Below are 17,232 nucleotides of genomic sequence, written 5' to 3' on the forward strand. Positions count from 1 at the left end.
AGCTAATGAAATGAGAAATGTATTACATATCAGCTCTGAATAGTTCATTTGTGCTGTTGGAATGAAAAAGTAGTAGTTTCCATCTGTACTCCAGAAATTAAACATTTGCTCCTGAAAGATTTTATTTTAATGGGAGCTAATATTAGTTTGTTAGTAAAAAAGCCCCAAGAGGAGTTTAAATGAAATCACATTGTAATAGTAAAAAAGCCATTTTCCTTAAAATACCCTAAATCTTTCTCACATAATCTCACAGGACAATGAAAACTAGACCTTTCCATAATTTTATGTTTGTCTTTTTGTTTTTTGCCAAAATCTATATAGGAAGATGATGGAACAGTTTCATTATCATAGAAATGTAGATAGAGATTGAAGATGTTGATAGAGTTAAATTATTGAATGTCATACTTGTTTAGTATGTAAGAAAAACTCCCTTTTTTCAGTGTAGAAGATTATGAATAAAGTTTTGTTAACCACAGGTCATCCCAGGTTTTGAAACCACATCTTTGTATTTAGCCATGTTTTTAGGAGTAATAGAGGCTGTCAAAGTGGTTAGGAGGCACTTTGTCCTATTCTTTGGACAGTAGCAGTTATGGTGAAGGGTTGGCTGTTCACCTCTAACACCTGAAGAAAATGTGAAGTGACTGGACCTGTTTTCTTAAGAGTTCCCTCCTCTCTCAACACTATGAAAAAGTAAAGATAAACTCATCAAATATGTTGAATATTCTCATAAGCCCATAAAGACATATTTTTTGAGATTCCCAAGTGTGAACCAAACCTAAAGCACGTGGAAATACAAGTTGAATGGTTGCATTGTATATGCATTTTTGTCTGGCTTTTACATATTATGTTCATTCATTTATTCATTTGTTCAGTTACTCATTTCATTCAATTATCTACTATGCACTAGGCCCAACAGTGGGATACAAAAAGGAAAAAGTTTCAAGAAACCATTGCAAAAAATTGTAAACAGTGTTGTGACATGACACATTCATAAACAATTTATCAAACATCTATTGATGGTAGATAGTGTTGCACTAATGATGAGTAGGTTTTTTTAATAAGGTTATAGTTCAAAAGAGTGTAAAGGGTGAGAACTTAGGCAGAAAGACTACATGAGAACTGAAGCAAGACATAATAATGGCTAAAGGCAATTGGCCAGAATTGGAAATGAACATAAAGATATTTATATGGTAGAGGAGATGGCAGTTGGTGGACTTTGGAAACAGAGAAGATGAAAAAGGTAGGAGGTCAAAGAAGATACCTTGATTTTCTTCATGGATGACTGGGCAGTAAGATAGAAAATAGTAGAAGAAAATGAGGTTTTCCATGTAGAACAAAAATGTGTTTAGGTGTAGGTGAAAAGTGTCATGAAAAATTCAGATAGAGTTTTGCAGTGAACAGCTGGATATATAATTCTGGAATTCAGAAAAAAATCAAGATTAAAGATATTGTTTGGGAATCACTTTCATGTAAATGGTATTTGTAGTTTAAGACTACTTTTCCTAGGAAAAGTGGTGTGATTTACCTTTCTCCTTGGCTTTGCTGTCTCATCTCCTGAAAGACACTATTTGATGGAATCTCACTGTAGAGTAGAATTATCTAATAGAAGTTTCTGCAATGATAGGAATGTCACATATCTTCACTCTCAAAGCAATAATCAATAGCCCTATGTCTACTGAACACTTGAAATGTGGTGTGACTGAGGAAGTAAATTTTAGATTTCATTTAACTTTAAGAAATTAAATTTTGATTGGACAGTGTGCCTAGAAAATGGACATGGGAGAAGAGCACAGTGGATAATCCTAGTGGGTATAGTGGCTAGAAGTAGCATATAGATGGTATATTTTAGTAGGTGGAAAAGGGGGGACTAAATAATAGATAAATTTCCATGTAAATCACCAGTGTTTCCCCATACCAAGAACATGGCAGGTAGGACTAACAGAGATGATATGCCATACATATTAATAGAGATTTGGATGTAGAAAAACAATGTTTATTTGTTTTTTTATTTTAATTTTAATTTTTATTGTTTTCCAACTATAGCTGTCTTAATTTTCTCACCCCTATTCCCCCCGCCTCCCACCCTTGACTCTACCCCTCTTTGACTTTGTCCATGTGTCTGTTATACGTGTTCCTTGATGATGCTTCCCCTATTTTCCCCATTATTTCTCTCCCCCCACTCTTCTGGTTACTGTCAGTCTGTTCTTTATTTCAATGCCTCCGTTTATATTTTGCTTTCTTCTTTGTTTTGTTGATCAGGTTCTGCTTATAGGTAAGATCATATAGTATCTGTCGTCATCGTCTTTTTTATTTCACTTACAATAATGCTCTCCAGATCCATCCATGGTGTTGTGAAAGACAGGAGCTCCTTCTTTCTTTCTGCTGCATTGTATTCCAATTGTGTAAATATACAGTAGTTTTTTAAAAAAATATATTTTATTGATTATACCATTACAGTTGTTCTATTCCCCCCTTCATTCCCCTCTACCCGCACCCTCCCTCCCCGACCATTCTCCCCCCCCCTTAGTTTATAACCACGTGTCTCAAGTTCTTTGGATTCTATATTTCCCCCACTATTCTCGCCCTCCCCCCTATCTATTTTCTACCTACCATCTATGCTATTTTCTGTGCCTTCTCCCCCCTTCTCCCCCTCCCACCCCCCTATTTCTAACCCTCCATGTGTTCTTCATTTCTATGGCTCCACTCCTGATCTAGCTGTCCTCTTGGTTTGCTTTTGTTTTAGGTGTGGTTGTTAATAACTGTGTGTTTGCTGTCCTTTCACTGTTAATATTTTTCATCTTCTTTTTCTTATATAAGTCCCTTTAGCATTTCATATAATAAGGGCTTGGTGATGATGAACTCCTTGAACTTGACCTTATCTGAGAAGCACTTTATCTGTCCTTCCATTCTAAATGAAAGTTTTGCTGGATAAAGCAATCTTGGCTGTAGGTCTTTGGATTTCATGACTTGGAATACTTCTTTCCAGCCCCTTCTTGCCTGTAAGGTCTCTTTTGAGAAATCTGCTGACAGTCTGATGGGTACTCCTTTGTAGGTGACTGTCCCCTTATCCCTTGCTGCTTCTAGGATTCTCTCCTTCATTTTGGTCTTGGCTAATGTAATTATGATGTGCCTTGGTGTGTTCCTTCTTGGGTCAAACTTCTTTGGCACTCTCTGAGCTTCCTGGATTTCCTGGAAGTCTATTTCCTTTGCCAGACTGGGGAAGTTCTCCTTTATTATTTGTTCAAATACGTTTTCCACTCGTGGCTGTTTCTTTCCCCCTTCTGGTACCCCTATAACAGATGTTGGAACGTTTAAAGATATCCTGGAGGTTCCTAAGCCTCTCCTCATTTTTTTGAATTGTCACTTCTTCATTCCTTTCTGGTGGGATGTTTTGTTCTTCCTTCTGGTCCATTCCATTGATTTGAGTCCCTATTTCCTTTCCATCACTATTGGTTTCCTGTGCATCTCCCTTCATTTCAATTAGTTTAGCCTTCATATGTTCCTCTAATTTGTGACTATAATCTACCAGTTCTGTGAGCATCCTGATAAATAGTGTCTTGAATTGTGCTTCTGAGAGGCTGGCAATTTCTCGGTCGCTTAGAGTTATTGGCTCTGGGACTTTGAGTTCTTCTTGCGCCATCTTTTGGGTTGGTCGTGCCTGTTCCATAGCAGGATCAGAGCCCTAAAGTGTTCACTAGAACAGGGCAACTAAGTTGCTGGGTTGTGACGTTGTATGTGGGGGCGGGGTCCAAGAGGGACAATGGCTCTCACTGGTATTGCAGGGCAACTAAGTCGCTGGGTTGTGACGCTGTATGTGGGGGCGGGGTCAAAGAGGGACTCTGGCGTCCTGTATGCTGCCTGCCGCCCAGCCCTCACCGGTGCCGCAGTTGCTGCTGTCACCGGGCCCACGCCTTTCATCCCACTGCACACGAGTGTGCCACCGCCGTCAGCCCTCGCCCCCTGGGGCCTGCGTGGTCTGTCTCACTGTGCTCGAATATGTGCCCATGGTCTGCCCTGCACCCCAACTGGTTCCCGTCTGCCTGTGCACCTGGGTTGGGGGCCCTGTCCTGCCCGACCCTGCTTGCTGCTGGCTCCGCCCCTCTTACTGTCCCCGTTGAAAGGTTAGATGTAGTCGGACTTCCGTATAATTCAATTTTCTGTCCTTTGGTTGTGTCTTTGTTTCTCCAAACCTTTGTTGTATTCAAACTTGGTTGTGGGGGAAGGCACAGTGTTTCCACCTATGCCTCCATCTTGGCAGAAGTCTATACAGTAGTTTTTTGATCCATTCATTTACTGTCAGGCATTTGGGTTGCTTCCACGACTTGGCTGTTGTAAATTGTGCTGCTGTGGACATTAGGGTGCATAGGTTCTTTTGAATTGGTGTTTCAGGATTCTTAGAGTATAATCCCAGAAGTGGAATCACTAGGTCAAAAGACAGTTTCATTTTCAGTTTTCTGAGGAAATTCCATACTGTTTTTCAGAGGGGGTGCACCAGTCTGTATTCCCACCAACAGTGCACTAGGGTTCCCTTTCCTCCACAGCCTTGCCAGCACTTGTTTGTTGATTTGGTTATGATGGCCATTCTGATCCATTCGAAGTGGTACCTCATTGTGGTTTTAATTAGCATCTCTCTGATAGCTAGCAATATTGAGCATCTTTTCATATTTCTCTGGGCCCTCTGTGTGTCATCCTTGGAGAAGTGTCTGTTCAGGTCCTTTGACCATTTTTTTTTAATTGGGTTGTTTGTCTTCCTGGAGTGGAGTCATGTGAGTTCTTTATATATTTTGGAGATCAAACCCTTGTCCAAGGTACCATTTGCAAATATATTTTTCTCATATAGTTGCTTCCTTTTTCATTTTGCTGATGTTTTCTTTAGCCATGCAGAAACTTTTTATTTTGATGAAGTCCCATTTGGTTATTCTTTCCTTTATGTCCCTTGCTCTAAAAGACATATCAGTAAAAATATTGCTGTGTGGAATGTCTGAGATTTTTCCATCTATGTTCTCCTCTAGAACTTTTATGGTGTTGTGACTTATATTTAAATATTTTATCCACCTTGAGTTTATTTTTGTGTGGGGTGTAAGTTGGTGGTCGAGTTTCATTTTTTTTTTCCATGTAGCTGTCTAAATCTCCTAACACCATTTGTTGAAGAGGCTATTTTTACTCCATTTTATGGTTCTCCCCCTCTTTGTCAAATTGACTATAGAGAATTGGGTTTAGTTCTGAGCTCTCTATTCTGTTCTATTGATCTCTGTGTCTGTTCTTATGTCATTTCAAGACTGTTTTGATTACTGCGGCCTTGTAATATAGTTTGATATCAGGGATTGTGATCCCTCCTACTTTGTTCTTCTTTTTCAAAATTACTGGAGCTATTTGGGGTTGTTTATGGTTCCATATAAATTTTTGAAATGTTTGTTTTATATCTGTGGAATATGCCATTGATATTTTAATAGAGATTGCATTGAACCTATAAATTGTTTTGGGCAATATGAGTATTTTGATGATGTTAATTCTTCTAATCCATGAACACAGTATATGTTTCTATTTGTTTCTGTGTTTCTTAATTTCTTTGTTCAGTGTTGTGTGTTTTCTGAGTATAGGTCTTTTACCTCCTTGGTTAGGTTTATTTCTAGGTGCTTTATTTTTCTTGTTGCTATACAAACGAGATGTTTTTTTTCCTGATTTCTGTTTCTGATATTTTGTTGGTGGTGTACAAAAAATGCCTTCGATTTCTGAATATTGACTTTGTATTTCACAGTTTTGCCTGATTTCACATTTTTTGCCTAACCTAATTTATTAGGTTGAGTAGTTTTTTGGTGTAGTCTATTGTGTTTTCTGTGTACACTATCATGTCATCTGTGAACAGTGACAATTTTACCTCCTCCTTTCCAATTTGTATGCCTTTTATTTCTCCTTGTCTGATTGCTGTGGCTAGGACTTCCAGAATTATATTGAATAAAAGTGGCAAAAGCAGACATTCTTCTCTTGTTCCTGATCTTAGTGGGAAAGCTTTTAGTTTTTGCCCATTGAGTATCTTGTTGGTTGTAGGTGTTTCTTATATGGCCTTTATTATGTTGAGATATGCTCCCTTTATGCCCACTCTGCTGAGCATTTTTATCACAAATGTGTACTGTAATTTATCAAGTGCTATTCCAGCATCTATTGATATGATCATGTGATTTTTGTCTTTCCTTTTGTTTAGGTGATGTATTACATTTATTGATGTGCAAATATTGTACCATCCTTGTCCCTGGGATGAATCCCACTTGATTATGGTGTATGATCTTTTAATGTATTGCTGGATGTGGATTGCTAATATTTGGTTGAGGATTTTAGTGTCTATGTGCATCAGCGATATTGGCCTATGGTTTTCCTTCTTTGTTGTGTCTTTACCTGATTTTGGTATTAGGATTTTGCTGGCTTCATAAAAAAGAGTTTGGGAGTCTTCTCTCATATTGGGTTTTTTTGGAATAGTCTGAGAAAGATAGGGGTTATCTCTTCCTTAAATGTTTTATAAAATTCTCCTGTGAAACCATCCAGCCCAGGGCTTTTGTGTGCCATGAGCCTTTTGATTACTGCTTCAATTTCGCTAGCTATTATCGGTCTGTTGAAGCTTTCTGCTTCTTCTTGTTTCAGTGTTAGAAGGTTATATTTTTCTAGAAATGTATCCATTTCACCCAGGTTTTCAAATTTTTTGGCATGTAGTTGTTCACAGTAATTTCTTACAATCCTTTGTATTTCTGTGATATCAGTTGTAATATCTCCTGTTTCATTTCTGATTTTGTTGATTTGGGTCCTCTCTTTTTTTAAAAATATTTTATTTAGTTATCTTTTAGAGGGGAAGGGAAGGAGAGAGGAGAGAAATATCAATGTATGGTTGCCTCTCGTGAGTCCCCTGCTGGGAACTAGCCTGCAACCCAGGCATGTGCCCTGACTGGGAATCGAACCACAATCGTGTGGTTCGCAGGCCTGTGCTCAATCCACTGAGCTACACCAGCCAGGGCTTTTTTTCTTGATGAGTCTGCTTATAATAAGCTTGTCCATTTTGTTTATCTTTTCAGAGTCAGGTCCTGGATTTATCAGTCCTTTGAATTATTCTTTTAGTCTCTATGTCATTTAAATCTGCTCTAATTTTAGTTATTTCCTTCCTTCCATTCACTCTGGACTTTGTTTGTTATTGTTCCTCCCATTCTTGTAGATGTAGGGTTGGGTTGTTTATTGAAATGTTTCTGTCTTTTTTTAGGTAGGCCTGTATTGCTATGAACTTCCCTCTCAGGACTGCCTTTGCTGTATCCCATAAGTTTTGGACTGTTGTGTCTTCATTTCCATTTGTTTCAAGAAAGTTTTCATTTCCTCTTTGATCTCATCATTAACTCATTCATTGTTTAATAGCATGCTATTCAATCTCCATGAATTTGATCATTTTGAGTTTTTTCCTTGAGGCCGGTTTCTATTTTCAGGCCTTTGTGGTCTGAGAAATACTTGATATAATTTTAATTTTCTTGAATTTGTTGAGGCTTGTTTTTTGTTTTATCATGTGGTCTATCTTTGAAAATGTTCTATGTGCATTTGAAAAGAATGTGTATTTTGCTTCTTTGGGATGAGAGGTTCTATATATATCAGTTAAGTCCATTTGATCTAGGACATTGTTCAATGGCTAAATATCCTTCTTGATATTTTGTTTGGGAGATCTATTCATTTTTGACAGTGGGGTGTTAAAATGCCCATGTATAGGTATATTGCTGACCATGTCTTTCTTGAAGACCTCCAAGATTTTCCTTATGTATTTGGGTTCTCCTATGTTAGGTGCATATATGTTTATAATATTTATAATATTTATGTCTCCTTAATAAATTCTTCCCTTAGGTATTATGAAGTGTTCTTCTGTGTCTCTTTTTAAAGCTTTTATTTTGAAGTCTATTTTGTCTGATATGACTTTTGCAACTCTGGCTTTTTTTTCCTGTCCATTTGCTTGGAATATTTTTTTCCAACCCTTCACTTTCAGTCTGTATAGGTTTTTTGTTCTAAGCTGGGTCTGTTGTAGGCAGCATATGATTTCTTATCCATTCAGCTATTCTATGTCTTTTGATTGGGGCATTTAATCCATTTACATTTAAGGTTATTATTGATAGGTATTTACTCATTTCTCCCCTTTGTACTGTGTTCCTATCTCTCTAACTCTTTTATTCCTGATCTTAAAGTGATCCCTTTAGTATATCTTGCAGTACTGGTTTGGTGGAGGTATATTCTTTCAGCCTACTTTTGTCTGCAAAACACCTTATTTCATCTTCCATTTTAATTGAGAGCCTTGCTGGGTATACTAGTCTTGGTTGCAGGCCTTTGCTTTTCCTTACTTAGAATATTTTTTGCCATTACTTTCTGGCTTGTAGTATTTCTGTGGAGAAATCAGCTACTAGATTTATTGGGGTTCTCTTGTATGTTATTTCCTGTTTCTCCCTTGCTGCCATTAAGCTTTTCTCTTTGTCTTTAAACCTTTAAATTTTAATTGTAATGTGTCTTAGAGTAGTCTTCTTTGGGTTCATCTTGATTGTGATCCCCTGATTTTCCTGAACTTGTGTGGATTTACCCCTCTCCAGGTTCAGGACCTTTTCTGTCACTATTTTTTAAACAGGGTTCCTATCCCTTGCCCCTTTTCTTTTTCCTCTGGTATTTCTATGATTTGAATGTTGTTGTGTTTTATGTTGTTTTGCAGCTCCCTAAAGCTATCCTCTTATTTTCTGAGTCTTTTTTTTTTTTGTGCAGCTACTCTACCTGGGTGTTTCTTTGTATCTTTGTGTCTTGTCTTTCAGCTCACCAATCCAGTCCCCTACTTCATCCAGAGTGTTTGTTATTCCTTCTCTTGTATTTTTTATTTCAGAATTTGTATTCTTCATTTCTTCCTGGTTCTTGTTTATGGTTTCTGTTTCCTTTTTCATACTATTGTAGTTCCCACTCAGCTTCTTGTAGTTGTCTGCATGTTCCTTGAGCATTTTTATCACCTTTCTTTTGAATCATATATCTGATAGTTTGCTTGCCTCCATTTCATTTATTTCTTTTACTGGAGAGTCTTCTATTCCTTTGGTTATGGGTTCTTTCTTTGTCTTCCCATTTTAGGTAACTCTTTTTGTTTGTTTCTGTGATTCCTGATGGTCTGCTTTGCTAGCTGTCTTTGCAGGGTGAACTTTTGTGGTAGGTATTCTGTGGGACTCAGTGATACTGTCTCTTTGATCTCCTTGTTTAGATGCTCTGGGGTTGTCCTTTCTTCTGTTTATGTGGGTTCTCTTGTTTTACTTGGGCTTTACCTGTTGGTGGCTCCTTCATTGATGGGTTCTCCCCTCCAGTAGGTTTACTGGCACTCGTAACTCTCATGTTGTCTAATAAGTGATCAGGGGTAGGGCAAAGGCAAAATGGAGTAAGACGGTGAGAGGGTATTTTATGGAATTTAAAGTACTGACAAGTAGAGAACCCATAGGAGGTCCTTTGGAGAAGTACAGCAAAAAGTGTGATATTTCACCCAACTAGGCACTTTTTATAAAAGGTGAAAAAGAGGTAAGACTCTTATCAGGAGGGAAAAAAGCATGCAAGCTGACTTTAGAAAGGAGAGCAATTATGCGAGGTTAGATGGTGAGGTGTAGTGACAGTAAGGGATAGAAACTTGGTATAGTGTGTGAGAGAATAAAGTTAACCACAACAGTAATGAAGCTCAGGAAGGTGGTAAAATGGATTAAGACTAGGAGAGGGTGCTGTGTGGGATTTGGAATAACAATAATAGGATTAGAAATATATAATCTGAATAAAAAGTAAAAGATCAGGAGTAGCGTGTTATTAGAATACAAGTGAAGTAAAAGAAGAAAAATTAAACTGCACTATGAAAGGGAGAGTAAAGAAAACCAATCAAACAATGAAATCAAACAAACAGAACCAAAAGAAAAAAAAGCTAAACAGAGAGAAGAGAAATAAAAAACAAATAAAAATAACAAAAAAAATAAAATGCAAGTTGTAGTGAAATTTGTCTGAGCTGTTGGTGTCAGGATCTGTCTTTAGTTTTCTCACAGATCCAGTCTTTTTGTCTTACACTTGAAAAAACAGCTTCCTGCTGACTTTAAAACCTGCCAAGTTGGTTTTGCTGTTCTTCCTGCTTGCTGCAAGCAAGGGGGTGGGGGTGGGGGTGGGGGTGGGGGTGGGGGCTGGGCTCCAATTTGTTTTCCCTTTCCTGTGGTTCTGTGAGGATGAGGGCTCAGTCTGAGCTATAGTATTCATGGGTGACCAGTTTCAGGCCCACGCCCTCAGAGTATAATGTGGCCCACACTGTCCACTGCGTTTATACACCAGGCTGCTGCCTCCAATCTACCTCATTGAGTAACCTTTGATTAGTCCATGAAGTGCACAGAGTGGGACCACATCTTACCCCTCCTTCTCCCTCTTTGTTGGCCTGGGCCTGCACAAGCTCAATGTCCTTTCAGAGTAGTTAAGTTCCCCTATTGAATTAAGTCACTGTGGGTGCTGCTACCTCTCTGAGGTGCTGCCCCTTTGATCAGTCCATGAGGCATCCTTCATGGGAGCAAATTGTGTCCTGCTTCTTCCTTCTTCTCTGGCCCAGCCACTGTGTGTAAGAGGACTTGGAACAGAGGCTGAGAGTCCTTTCTGAGTGAATTCCCCTTATTGCAGCAGGCCATCCCAACAAGCACCCAGCTTTCCATGCAGACCAACTCTGACAAGTCCAGAGAGTATCTAGGTCATGGCCAGTTGGGGCCCTTCTCCTGTCTCCAGGTATCACCCAGCTCTCCAATTTCTCTGTTATTGCCCCAGCTGCTGACCACAATTCCAGCCAGGGTATGTTGCCAGCTATGTATCTCTTACTGTGTCTCTATCTCCACAGCAACTTTCAACATCCAGGTCTTTCCTGGTTGGTCTGCAACTTGCTGCTTTGGGAGGGGAGGGAGCCTCAAAGTCATAATGACTGGGCTGGCTCTCCTCCAAAGCTGCTGTGGCAGCTGCAGTGTCCCAGGCAGGGTTGGGGGACCCTCCTGTTGGCCCACAAAATTTCCTTGCCGTCCGTTTTTTAAATTTCCTCTGCAACCTTTGGCTTCCAAACTTCATATCAGTTTAAATTCGGTTAGTGGTCACTCTGTTCCTCGAAAGATCGGCTAGGTGTCCCAGTTGGGCGCATGAGCAAGTGGGTTCAGCTCCCACTTTCCTTGCTACCATCTTCTGGACCAAAAATTACTATTTATTAATATTTTGTACCAGATAAAATAATTCTATCCTTCAAGTTTAGAATTACTGCTTTCAGGTGTTTTTATCCATCTTCACGTAGGGAAGAAGTTTCTTCATATTATGATATAGTATAACAGTTGAATTTGGACTCTGTGTTCTGGCTGTCTGAGTTTAATCTCTGTTCTGCTAGGTATTAGCAGAATGGCCTGGGAAGGATTATTGAGTTCCCTGTGTCTTTGTTGTTCAACTATTAAGCCTAGATTAATACTTGGGTTGTTTTAAGATTTAATCACAGTGGGCACTTAGAAAAGTGACTTAAATCTAGTGGAGAGTCAATGAATGCTACTATCATTAACCTTGAAAGTAAACTTGGAGATTTTTAAATCGAGACTATTTTGAAATCGTAATTTAAAAAGACAATTGTGGATTGGCCTTACTAATGTATGCATCCCTACGCTCATCCAATGTTATTTTAGAATTATTGTGCATATAAAATAAAAATTTATTTGATTGTGTTTTAATAAAGTATTTAACCAAGGAAAGTTTACAGTATTTTTATTATTTTTATGATACATAATTAGTACCTTAATTAAATTTTTTTTTATTTAGCAACTCCCATGATATGTTTCTTTAAATATGTTTATATTTACAACTTTAACTGTTGTCCACATCAGTTCTTTTCGGAATTCCTTGGGGCTTATATTGGATAAGATAAGAAATCATTATATGGCCCCAGGTGTTGCTGAAAACAAAAATGATATGAAAGCGAAATATAATCTTTTAAAATATTTCCATAAAAATGTCTCTTGTCATTCTTTTTAATTTTCAGAGATTAAAGATTATCCTGCCAGAATGTTTTGTCTCTCTACATTCAAAATATAATTAAAATTTTTCCTGGCTAGTGTAGCTCAGTGGATTGAGCACAGGCCTGTGAATCAAAGGATCTCAGTTCAATTCCCAGTCAGGGCACATGCCTGGGTTGCAGGCCATTTCCCAGCAGGGGACTCATGAGAGACAACCATACATTGATAGTTCTCTCCCTCTCTTCTTCCCTCCCCCTCTAAAGATAAATAAATAAACTCTTTTAAAAAAGATTGAGATCTTGCTTTAAAAAACTAGTAAAAATATAATTAAAATCCAGTATTTGTTTAAAATTTGATTCTCCATTTCCTGAAAGTCCAGAAATCAGAAATTATAAACAGGATAATCTTCTCTTTCTTGCCAATTTTAACAGCAATTCCTGAGTTTGTAACACAAGTGAATGTCGCCTTGGAAGCCCTAAATAAAAACTCTTTGGGTGTGTTTGATGATAATCAATTTGTGGACATCTCAAAGAAGATCTATGATACCATTCACGATATCAGATGCTCAGTCATGATGATTCGGGTAAGTCTGCTTTAATTGCGACACTCTTTACCATCTGGAATGCCTGGAATGGCTATAGGAAATGTTTTATTTCTATGCCATAATGTCAATGTTGAAATCCATTAAAATTTAGGGATTTATATGCACCCCCAAAGTCAGGTCTACTGTCACAAACAATGCTTTTACTTGTGTATTTGGGTATAACGTATGCAAATGAGCACCTTTAACTGTCCCGTGTGCAGAAATGATAAGATTCATTGAATGTAGAATTTGTTGAGCTGTCACGTAGCATGATCAGGAGCCAAAGAAAAATGCATAAAGTAATTTACTTTCTTTTCTTGGAAAGGAAGTAAAGGGTCTTTCTGATCACTGTACTGAAGTCGGTAGGAAAAGATCTTTACAACAAGTTATTTCTATGGCCAATCTTCTTCATACTAGATCAGAGAATCAGTGTTCTGTAACAAATGTCACTTCCGGCTACCAGGAACAGCTGCCTTGGTCTAGGAGTTGTCTCTTTGGGGGAATATATGTCATCTTCCCAAGGGTAAGTTTGCTTCCCAACGGTGAACTGCAGGTTGTGGGCACAGCACATATACAGAGACCAGGATTATTTGTTTTTACTCAAATGTTAATGTGCACTCTTGTCTCAATGTTATTTAAAACACAATGGACACTCTTTGGAAAATGTACAGGTAATTATACAGAGATACCTTATCTTAGGATAGGTTTACCTGAAAGTAGACACTGTGGTAAAGATATATGTTACCATTAGTCTACTTACGAACAAGTGAGAGAGGAAACGTGAGGCAGGAAAGAAAAGGAACCTGTAATGTGTATTTATGAGTCACTATGGGCAACTGGGACTTGAGACTGCTGGGAAACTTGGATGGGGGGCTAACTCCGGAGAGCACTCTTCAGAATTATCTCACAAAATCCAATTTATCTGCCTGTTCGTTCTTGGTTAAAGGCTACCCGTCTTCAGAAGTGTTACCAGAGCCCCCTGCCTCAGCCAATCAAGCCCTTGTGGCCAAAATATACAACCTTCAGGCAGGGTGGGTGATGCTTGCAGTAAGAAGATTTAGTAGCCCTGGAGAGTGAAATAAATTATGAGTAGAGTTAAGTCTGAAAGCCTCTGGATTTGACTGTCCTTAAGACTATGAGATGGAACTAGAAGTGCTGTGGAGATACAGGAGGAGCATCAATAGTACCCACTGGGCCTGGATGTCATAGTTCAGTTCATTTTGCAGTCCATAAAAATGGAGTCATTTAAGGACTTTGTAAGGAAAGGAGTCAACAAAAGTCAAGGACCCTGGCAGGCTTAATAAAGAAAAATTGTAGAGAAAAAGTAGAGGTGTCCAGATATAGGATCTAGTGCTTCAGAGCTTGAGAAAACCTGCAACCAAGCCAATTATAAATAGAAGAGAGAAGCCTCGGGATATGTATTTGTGACCAACCTGGAAGTGTTTGTTTGTATGTGATTGGGAAGTGTGGCCCTGTACCAGTGTTGTACCTGGGCTGCAAAGTTCCTTTGCCAAATACATTCTTCTAAAAAGGTCTCTATGCCTTCCCTGTGTGCACTAGTGTACTAGTAATAACCCAAGGTTGGGAGGATAGGAAGAACTAGAGCAGAAAAAGTGAAAGTGTGTAAAAGACACCCCTACATTTCCAGTAACCTGTGTGTATATCTGAGAAGTGAAATAGCATAAGTGAACCAGTGTCAGGAATGCATTTTTTCCCTGAAAAAAGGAATGCAGAGTAATGTTTTATAAATAGCTTCCATGATTTAAAATTTTCTTATTATCAAAATGGTTTACTTGTAGTGTATCAAATTATTTCACCATTACTTCAATATACACCTCATATTCAACAGTCCTCTGTAGGGCAGAAGACCAATTTGTTGTAATTATTGATAGCCTTAGAGGAAAATAATTTTTCTTTGTAGTCATCTCTTTTTAAAGATAAATACTTTCATTTCTTTTATAAGAAATGCATTATTTGTGCATTATTCCACTTCCTCATAGGAATAGGAATAACAATATTCGTCTTTGCTAGTCCTTACTTAATTTTTCAACAAACTTCTCAAGTGAAACTATTAAAGAGCATGTCTTATTAGGACCTGTTAAAAGGAATACTTGTTCTTTAAGTTACTGCTATTATTACAGTCAGCTGCTGTTGGCCTGCTTTCGCCTCTTAAACATCGTGACTGAGGGGTGGACAATGACTTTCTTTCATTTCTATATCTTCCCCTGTTTTTTGCAGGTATATTTCTTAACTATTTTGATTTGATGTGTTTGTTCTTGGTCCTAACTTGTAATCCAAATAAACTTTATTTTATTTATAAATGATTTGTATATAATTTATCAAGTTGCTATTGAATTTGATTATTGAACATACCTAAATTAACATCAGTTTGAAACATGAGATTATAATTTTAGTTCCTTCACCTAGATTACCAATAAAAATATAACATGCACTGGCCCTTCATCTGACTGGAATCTCTGCTAGATCGCTCCAGTTAAAGGCATTAATATCAAGAAAACTTAGAACCTCACGTTCAGTCTAGCTGAGATCATAGCCCTAAGTACCATAGTTTGCCATGCATAATGCACAATATTTTGTAAAAGTTTTTGAGGGAAAAATAAGGATATGCATTATACATGAGTGATACTAATTCCCTGTCTATATAAATGTTTTTAATTCTTTTATTTATGTTTATGCATTAAAAGTGTAACTACAGAAAGCAATACCAATATCTGTATGCAAAATAATACCCTGGGATACAATAATTGTTTTTTATTTCTAAATACAAGTAAATACAAAATTGAATTAAAAAATTAAAATGAAAGATTTTTTCCTGGAAGTTTGGGCCAAAAACATGGGTGTGTGTTACACACTGGAGTGATGGTTGGAAAGGCAGCCTCCAAGAGAACCGCAACAGAAAGTCTACAGGAATTTGGGGAAGGGTAACTCATACAACTCTATATAATTGCTAATTGGTTTAGAGGGTGAGAATAGAAGTCTAACTCAGGTGTACAACCCATGGACATGAACTAGAAAGGGATGCAGGTGGGAGGTGGAATGCAGGGCAGAGGGTGATAGAGAGGGAGAAATGGGACAACTATAATAGCATAATCAATAAAGTATATTAAAAAAAGAAAGTCACTTTTTCCCCTTTGAGGACTGTTCCTTTATCATAGAAGATAAAATTGATCCAGTATAACCATTTCTTTATAAGACCAGATTTAATGCCGATCAATATCCTGACCTGAGAAATGAAAAGCATTTGAGAAGTGTATCTGAGGAGTGTTAACATTAAGGCAATGTATTTATAATTATGCAAGTTCAGGGAAAAGTAGGCTATGATCTTGAAGATGTTTGTGAGTTTTGCAAAATCCTGTCCCATGTCTAAATTTTCATGAACTCTCTTCAGGGCCCTTGGGACAATAAAACACTCACTTATAATCAGAGACTGATATTTTATAGGAAATGTTATAAGATGGGATTATATCTGCCTTTGGTATTTATTTAATTGAATAGTTATTTTAGCAATTGTTCAGGTTATTTTTAAAAAGTTCTAAGATAAGAAGTTCCGGCCAAGATGGAGGCATAGGTAGAAATCCTTCGTTTCCTCACACAACCAAAAGAAGGATAACAACCAATCTAAAATCAATAAACAATCAGAAGTGCCAGAAAATCAAACTGCATGGAACTCTGACAACCAAGGAGTTAAAGAAGTACTCAACCAGAACCAGACTAGTAAGAACCCATGGCCAGGTGGTGGACTACATGGGCGGAGCTGGATGAATGGGAAACTGAGCTGAACTGAGACTCAGAGCTGACTCTGGCAGTTGCCGCAGTGGGAGAAACTCCCAGTCTCACATGAGAGTTCATTGAAAAGTGGGCTAGAGTCAAGGAAGGGAGCTGTATTATTCCCTCTCTGCCCCCACAATGGACAGCTCCATGGCGCAGCAAAGAGGGTTGCCCTGTCTGTGTGAATACCTCGGGCCCTACCCCCTTACAACTTATCAACTGCCCTGAGACAAAGAAATATGGCCCAAATGAAAGAACAGAGCAAAATTTCAGAAAAAGAGCTAAGCAATGAGGAGATAGCCAACCTATCTGATGGAGAATTTAAAGCTCTGGAAATCAAAATGCTCACAGAACTGATTGAGCTTGGTCTAAAAATTAAAAAAACAAAACAAAAAACAAATGAAAGATACCCAAAATGAAATAAAGCACAATATTCAGGGAACTGGCAGTGACAGGAAGGAAACCAGGGCTCAAAGCAGTGATTTAGAACAACAGGGAAAAATAAACATTCAACTAGAACAGAATGAAGAAACAAGAAATCCGAAAAATAGAGATGTACAAACCTCTGGAACAGCCTGAAACATTCCAATATCCAAATTATAGGGGTGCTAGAAGCAGATGAATAATAGCAAGAAACTGAAAACTTATTCGAACAAGTAATGAAGAAAAACTTTCCCAATCTGGCAAAGGACATAGACTTCCAGGAAGTCCAGGAAGCCCTGAGTCCCAAAGAAGTTGGACCTAAGGAAGCACACTAAGGCACATCATCATTAAGTTACCCAAGATTAAAGATAAATAGAGAATCCTAAAAGCAGCAAGAGAAAAGAAGACAGTTACTTA

At 38.0% G+C, this 17,232-nt stretch overlaps 1 protein-coding gene across 1 annotated transcript in view; it reads left to right on the forward strand.

Annotated features, from left to right (window-relative positions):
• The window catches only part of CTNNA3 (catenin alpha 3), a 1,522,505-nt gene that overhangs the window by 1,228,002 nt on the left and 277,271 nt on the right, over window positions 1-17,232 (forward strand). Inside the window, exon 13 of the mRNA XM_037062679.1 lies at window positions 12,452-12,603. Coding sequence (XP_036918574.1) covers window positions 12,452-12,603 — 152 coding nt within the window. The remainder of the gene's footprint in view (window positions 1-12,451; window positions 12,604-17,232) is intronic.

This window comes from Sturnira hondurensis, unplaced genomic scaffold (genome assembly GCF_014824575.4).
Source record: "Sturnira hondurensis isolate 20B ecotype Veracruz unplaced genomic scaffold, ASM1482457v3 Scaffold0014302, whole genome shotgun sequence".
In the NCBI taxonomy this organism is placed as follows: Eukaryota; Metazoa; Chordata; class Mammalia; order Chiroptera; family Phyllostomidae; genus Sturnira; species Sturnira hondurensis.